Genomic DNA, 7985 nt, shown 5'->3' on the forward strand with positions numbered 1-7985 from the left:
AACGTTTTTTATTTCGTTCAGTCAAAATAAAACACCAAATGTAGACATCCTGTTAACCTACAGATTTTCGCCGTGCCTTAAGTTTAGAACATGAGATATTTTCATTTTGTTTAGGGTGCTCTTTCTATGCTCTTTTCCTCAATGTGGTCGCTAATATGTGCAACATTATCTTTTTTTAAAAATTAAAATATTCATCAAACGAGCTTGATTTGTCTCCAAAATAACTAAAATTTAGACGATCCGAAAGATTAATCGAGTAAGGTTTTCAGACTATCTAGCTGAATTTTTCAGGTAAATGTTTTTACATATTTATTATGTAATATAGTGTGAAATGAAATCCTTAATTTTGGTCGACCTCAATGCATGATATAATTCGTCAGTAAGCTTTATGTTAAAGAAAGTGTTTTGAACGGCTTATCACAGATCTTACCCAGCCATGCAGTGTGCCCGCAGTACCTGAGAGTGTGCTGCGCGGCAGTCAGAGTTGTATTGAACCTACCCGAGGTCGATCACGTAAAAAGGTAACCTTGAATGTCGCCCAACTTTCATATCATCCGTCAATTTTTTTTGTTTGACTATTTATTTGAAAGTCGTTAGTTTAGTGAACGTCTCACCTGGGAGAAATATAAGCAAGACTAATAAAAATAATAAATATTGACATAGAGAATAACCAATCCCACATGTAACCGGAATTGTCACGTGGAAACGGTGAAGTTGCCGGTTGTGTGAGAGTCAGTCCAAAACTTTATGTGCCATAATGATAATGATTATTATTATTGTTATTATTATAACTCTTCGGATCGTTACATTTTAGGTTAACACACGCTGCAATCTACGTATTTCAAGGATAGGCTTGACTGAAGCCAGTAGGGACTGTGCTTGTCATTTTAGTAATTAACTTCAAGTTGAAATTTGAGAAGCAATAATGACTTTCGCAGAGATTCCATGACTGGATAAATGCTGACAGACTTAAGACTGATTACATTAACTGTCTCGATCGGATCCAACCTAATACGAATTATCGTTGTAGGACGTCCAGAAAAAATCAGTAATAAGTTTAAAGTGTTTAATTTTTCAAATAATATTTAACAATTCACCAGCAGTCAAAATCATTTCTGAATATATATTAAAAAAACATCTGATTACAATAAGGCTAACTACATGTGTTTTACGTGTTAATATTGTGTTCTCCATTTCATGTCCTTTTTACAATGATATAAACGATTATATATCTCGCGGTGCATTGCAATATATTACATTTTATTACTGTATCTGTGGAGCTGTTAACACTATCTGTTATATTGTTTACATAACAACAGTCACTGTACTTCAGAGTAATTCGTTGCGTGTGAAGCGCTTTGAGAGGTTGCTGAGAGGTGATAAGGCGCTATGTAAATGTAAGCCTATAAGTCTGACAACACTATAAATATGAGGAGAAAGATGCATACTTAAAATAATAATAATTGTTAAAACTGTTTGACTTGTTGCTGTCGTTGATGGATACCATCTATTGCATTGAATGTTGTCCCTTTCTAATGTTTAATTTTCTTTTTCAAGAAAAGCTGGCGAAGATTTTTTGGTGTCTGGAATAATTTCAAATTAAAATGTATACAAATTTATGACAAATAATCGCCAGCCATTCCCAAATTGCTGACAGCAACCGCCAGCCGTGTACAATTTTCATATTATCAATCCTCTGCAGCTTTGGATTCATTTCCCGAAGGGAAGCGGAATGTGCATTGTGCTCTGTGAACATTGGGTAAAAAAATATTTCCCACTGTAGGCAAAGGATTAAGAAATGATTACTTTAAACCCATATATGATTCAGTATTTCACAAAATTAAAATCGAAAAAGGGAGTAAGGCAGCGGTAGTAAAAAACGACAAATCACCATCCCATTCCATGAGATATATTAACAGTCTAGCGCAATATAGTGGTAATCAATGCTGTAAACGTTAATACTGTATTTTACTGGTCCGCTTATAGTTTAAATGGTTCACGTCGATTCCAAAAAGGTTAAATAAATGAATTGCGTGACTCTCAACGTCTCCGTATTAGAATCGTACCTCATTTTTAAAAAGTAGCTTCACTCTTGAACATTCTAGTCTGAGTTTAGTTTATCGTGAATCTAAAGAATACTGAGTATCAATTGCATTACCATGTGTTTCCCCTCGTAAAAAATATACTATCCAATATATAAAATTACACTGACGCTTATATTCGGCTGTTATCTTGGTCGTGAACTACACTGCCCTTAAGGCAGGTGGCCGTCTAATCAACGTTGCATGAAGAACAGGATTCAGAGTTTGTAGAAAATGCGAACGATTACAGTATTTAATTGAGGTTTGTTTGTCCCGTGCGAAAACCGTGCCTGGAGGACAACTTTCAATCTATGGCGTTATTATTACTGCAAGGCGTTTGATGCTATTTGACCACACACTTACACTACACGAGTGAGCGTTTGTCAACTGTTTTCTTTGCAAACTAGAATAAGTATCATTCTAATTTCGAAACGGGGCTGATGCTGGTTAATAAATGGGCTTCTTTTGTATCTAAACAGAAAAATAAATAAATTTACGAGAACATCTTTGAATTGAAAGTAGATGTGAAATGTGCCGATTTTACAGTAGGCGTTCCTATGTATACTGTTATTACTACTGCTCCACTAATGGTTTATATATCAAACTGGAAAAAAAACCATTCCTGTATCCAGATCACATTTGGCCATTAATCATCTACGGTGCAAGGTCGAGTGGCGTTTATTTTTAAAACAGAAATGGGAATTTATTATTTATTCACAGAAATAATGCAACAAAGAAATTAAATCCTGGAAAGACAGACAGTAGAATCGGGGCCAAATACTCAGTTCACATTTTACTGTATGGTATTAGACAATAGTTTGCTCTAAACAGGGGGATTTATCTGTTAGGACCACCTTTGAGATAGACTTCAGGTGATCTTTGTAGACAGATAGTTTACTAATCCAGGTTCAATACTCATTGTTATCGTGGGCTGAAGGTAGGTGACCTATAGGCCTATGGCACTTAAAGGTGTGTTTCATTGTACCTAAAACCCGCATTCCACCTTGTAGTGAGTACTAAGTTAAATACTGTTCATATTTAAGCCAACCTTTCTCTTAAAAATAGTTTATTTTAAATTTTGCCAAATTGCTCAATATATTCGACGCGGTTATGTTGGGTCCAGTGTGGTAGCGTGCGAAAATTGAAAAGTTATATTAAAGAAATAACGCCAGCACAAAATTGAATTCAGATTGTCGAAAAGTGCACGCGATTTCCATGCCTGGCTCTTGGCATGAAACTGTATGCTCAGCTAAAAGCGTTTTTTTTACAGAAACAGAGGAATCATTTATTCCAGTTTTGCACTGGACATTTTAGTTTATTTGGATCATGCAAATCAATGGGATCCCAGAGCGCCAGACAGACTTCCGTTTTGATTACCCAACGCCAGATGTTTGCGCATTCTATTCGCAGCTGACTTTCAAGTATATTGTTAATGACAGGTGCAACTATCTACCGAGGCCATCAGTTGGTCCTGGAGTCTGTGCATGAGAAGATAGAACAACCCGATTTGAGGCAGAGCCCGCATGTATGCCGAGGAACGCGTTCACACATTCATTCATACAGCTTGTCTCTTGGTCAATTATAATAAACCTCAGGCTTGCTTTATGCACTTTCCAGTAACTTTCATCAGGTCTAAGCCTGTCAAGGCAAGCTTACAATGAAGTCTGTCGAATGAACATTTGGCCACGGGAGCCTTCGTGGCGTTTACATGCTAGCCATCCAATGCACTGCAGACCAGTAGCTATATTTCTGAAATACACCACTATATCTAACTAAATATAGAATCAGAAACTATGTTCATAAAATGCTATGTGTTGAACTAATAGTCAACTTCCCAATAACAAGCAGAAGTTTGTAAATTTCGCTTGTGAAAAAAGTTTCATTTTTTGAACCCAAATTTACTGTTACTGTTTCAGGGTGACATTGCCAGGCTTTTTGAGGCCTATTAATGAAATATATCTCTAAAATAAAAGTACATCTTCCTTGTTTCAGCTTTGCAGTGAGTTCTGGCCAACCATGATCAAGTTTTATCATTTAAACTGAGATCACTTATTTGTTTTTGCAAACCCTGTCCTTTCTATCAGGGTTCAACAGAAACCGGTGCTTGCTCGGTTTTGAATATATGATGAAATGAACCTGAAATTAATGACTATGTCTACCAGTAAATTGACTTTAGCCGTGCCAAATTTCTAAGTTCTAAGGCTTTTAAAACGTAAAAACGATGACGTAATTTAAGCAACTTTGCAGATCAGATGCTCTGTTATCGATACATATATCAGTAAGTAAATGCGCATACTGTAGTTAGAAATAGTTCCGCTTATACGTCATTAAAGTGGTAAAAATGCATTTTACAGAGGCAAACAAATGACCTGATTACTTGAAAAAAATATTTAAAATGCACTCACAAGGGCATGAAATTGTCCTTTAAAGGCATGGGCTGAGAAATATAGTCACCTCAGATCCTTGGCATTTTTTTAACAGACTTGTTTGTTCCTCAGTTACGTCCTTTGCTTCTACTAAACTAAAAAAAATGCATTTAGATTCCCATACTTAAAAAGTTATTTGTTAGCTTTGAAACTTAACAGTTGTCAGGAAAGGCATGGTGTGTTGTAGTCAATTCTTTACCTTAAACGCGTGCGGGTTGTTACTACTCTGGTAAGCTAGTTTGCAGTAAATATATTTAGACTTGATCGCAGACTTAATAGAAATCTGTACGAATACAATAACAGAATCCTGCATCGACCAGACAAAATGCCAATAACAAACCAACATGCAATAGACCAAAAAAGATCCACCACGCCACTTTAACGTAAGGCAAAAGAACAACACTGATTTATTGTGTTTTTTTCAGATAAATACAGCAATTAAGATCAACTGAACTCAGAAAGGAAGTGTTCTTAAAACAATCCACTACAGACTGAAGAAGTGCTCGCGGCACCGGGGGCCTGGGTCAGTAATACAGAACTGTCACTTTTTTTTAAAAAAGAGAGATTTCGAGTTTTAGAAAAATACTATGCATCCAATAAATTAGTTCTTTGGTTTCAAACGGAGCAAATATATCGATGATAAGAACGTAATAAAAATTACACTGTACAAGGCACATGGCTATAAAACTGAGGTTGAATAACAGTTACGCTTTGGCACTTTACAAAGGCTGGGGAACATTAAAAAAAAACAACATCCAGTGAACTGAACTTAAAAATATATTAAATGGCTCTGTAACGTAGCCTCCATAGAAAATCGTACAATTTACATCAAATATAACGTTGCATCAACACCAGACTAAAAGTCAGGAGGAAAAAAACCTCTAGCACTTGAAAATGGAACGTGATTGTATTAAAACAAATACTGCATAAACAGAACATACATGTCACTAGAATGTTGGTCCATAAAACAGTTTAGACCCTACATTTGGCAGTTGCCATTTTGCTAAACTTTAATTATTCAAGTAGGTTTCCCTTATTTTAAGAATTTTAAACAAAAACTGTGTTTTAAGTTTTCAAACTCCTTATACACACTTTCTAACTATAAATCGTCAACACATTTGGCCACTCGCAACGCAGTTTGGAAAGTCTCAGTCAATATTTTATGTGCAGTCTTAAGTTGTTTTTGCAGTTTTGTTTTCATCTCCCAATATACATTTTTTTTTTAAAGATAGATAGGTTGGTTTCTAAATCAATACTTATTGCAGTCGTAGGCGTATGGACCTGAATGACGGTATACTGACGGTGTTGATCGATAAGGAATTTGACAGCTTGTGTTCCCGCTCACCTGATGGTCACTGAGGGCTGAGCTCTCAATGCCGAGTCGGTGGGAGTTAAACATCTCCCGGACATTGGGAAAAGTCTGTTGCTGGCCGCCGAACGTGTGGCCCGAGAGGTGATTGAGATCTGCCCCGTGGTTCAGGTACCAGGAAGCGGCTTGCCCTGCGCCCCCAGTCTGCTGATGGTGGCTCGAGGTTAGGACACCTTCCTGCCCTATGCTGAGATTCATGGCGTTCAGTGGGGAGCTGGTGCTAACAGAATGATCTGACATAGCATCCTCTAAGGTGGTAGGCACCAGCATATGGTTGTTCCTGTCCCCTGCGTACAGACTCATGGTTCTCATACTACAATGGTAACTTCCACTGGAGTCCATATTTTGGCTACATGCTTGGCTGTAGATAGATTGTTGCGTTTGAGGGTAATTTACCGGCAACGAGGATACCATACCAGTCCTGCTGGAGGGCACAGCCACTGGGCTAAGATCTCCTTGAGGAGATGTCCTTAATGTCATAATATTTTCCACACTGAAGCCGGACAGGCTGTTATTTGGAGGATTGTGGTCTGGGATGGAGCTTTCTGTGGAAATTGACGGCGTGGAAGCAACGCTTCTTGGGCTGTCTTGCATCATGCTACTGTTGTCGGGGCTCTCTAAGCTCTCTACTTTAGTGATGACAGGCATGCCCGGGGACACAGCTTCGTTCTTGACCACCACCTTTTTATCCGTATTGTCCTTGGAGGTGTCGGTCTGTGAAACGGGGGCCTGGCCCCCTTTCGGGTCTTTCTGTTGGCGATCTCTCTCTTCTTTATCCTTCATCGCGTCCTTTTTCTTAAACCTCCTCCTCCTCCGCAAGAAACTGCCGTTCTCAAACATGTTATAAGAGTCCGGATCCAGCGTCCAGTAGCTCCCTTTACCTGGCTTTTTATCATCCCGGGGCACTTTAACAAAACACTCATTCAGAGATAAGTTGTGGCGGATGCTGTTCTGCCAGCCCTGTTTATTTTCACGGTAAAATGGAAAGCGATCCATGATAAACTGATAGATCCCATTGAGAGTAATTTTCTTATCAGGCGCGTTTTGGATTGCCATGGTTATCAGAGCGATGTAGCTGTAAGGAGGCTTGACCAGGTCTTTGGGAGCCGGCTGTTGGTGATGATGGTAGGGTCCGTAGGATCTTGCCATACCTGTAGTATACTGATCGTGCCCCGAATACACGCTCATCGGGGTGGGCATGCTGCCATAACTGCCGGCGGCTCGATAATAATTTTGGTCGCTGAGGTAAGGCACGACTCCCAGAGCATTGGGGTCTGACACTGGGTAACGCGCCTGCATCGTCGATGTTTAAACGGGGTGTTTTTTTTCGGCACAAAATGCTGCTTGGAACTAGTATTTAAAAATAATCTTTATTGGTTGAAGGCGTGGATCCAATTTTAGTCCTTGATTAAGAGCGCGCCCGTAGATAGTCCTAAAGGTTTGGGGAAGTTTCAAAAACTTTCAGACGAGCGAGTCTTTTACGGCAAGCAGGCTCCACCCCTTCTAGAAACTTTAAACCAATCAAAGCAGGATTTGTGGGGCGTTAATACACGTCCATGCACGTAGGTGGCGTAATTTAAAGTGAAGCAAGTTTCACTGATATAGGGGAAAAACAACAAAAATAAGTATTGTAAATAGTTCATGTGTTATTTAGAATCGAACTTTGCACAGGCGTTTGAATTTTATTTGGAATATAATATAAGCCACATAGATTTTTGGGTAAAGTGTTATTTATTGCATTGTTTTTATGTACGTACCTCGCACGTGAAATTGGCTATTTGTAACGAAATATCGCAGGGCACACTCATTTCACACAAAATACAGCCCATTGCAATTTTTAAAAAGATAATTTAATTCTTTTCAAAGTCCAAGTGCTGTTTGTTCGTCACTCAAGAAATGATAATGGGCCGGTGGATTTAGCGTAAGAAGCCCACGTCATTTTAATGGTTTTATTAGAAATTAATCAGATTTAGTTAATTAACGAAGGACGTGCTCTGACAAGGTGTCGATTCTCAGGCAGCGAAGTAAAAGGTTTTTATTGTTTTGCTTTTAGTAAATTTTTACGCAATTTATCTTGCGAAAGCCCATCAAATTAAATATGGAAATAAG

General features: G+C 38.4%; 1 protein-coding gene across 1 annotated transcript; it reads right to left on the reverse strand.

Annotated features, from left to right (window-relative positions):
- Positions 1–4891: 4891 nt before the first annotated feature.
- LOC137333364 (forkhead box protein C2-like) lies at positions 4892–7343 on the reverse strand. Its single transcript, XM_067997511.1, has one exon. It carries the CDS (start codon positions 7173–7175, stop codon positions 5757–5759), a length of 1419 nt encoding a protein of 472 aa, XP_067853612.1. The 5' UTR covers positions 7176–7343; the 3' UTR covers positions 4892–5756.
- Positions 7344–7985: the final 642 nt, after the last annotated feature.

The sequence above is a fragment of the Heptranchias perlo genome, chromosome 16 (genome assembly GCF_035084215.1).
Source record: "Heptranchias perlo isolate sHepPer1 chromosome 16, sHepPer1.hap1, whole genome shotgun sequence".
Lineage (NCBI taxonomy): Eukaryota > Metazoa > Chordata > Chondrichthyes > Hexanchiformes > Hexanchidae > Heptranchias > Heptranchias perlo.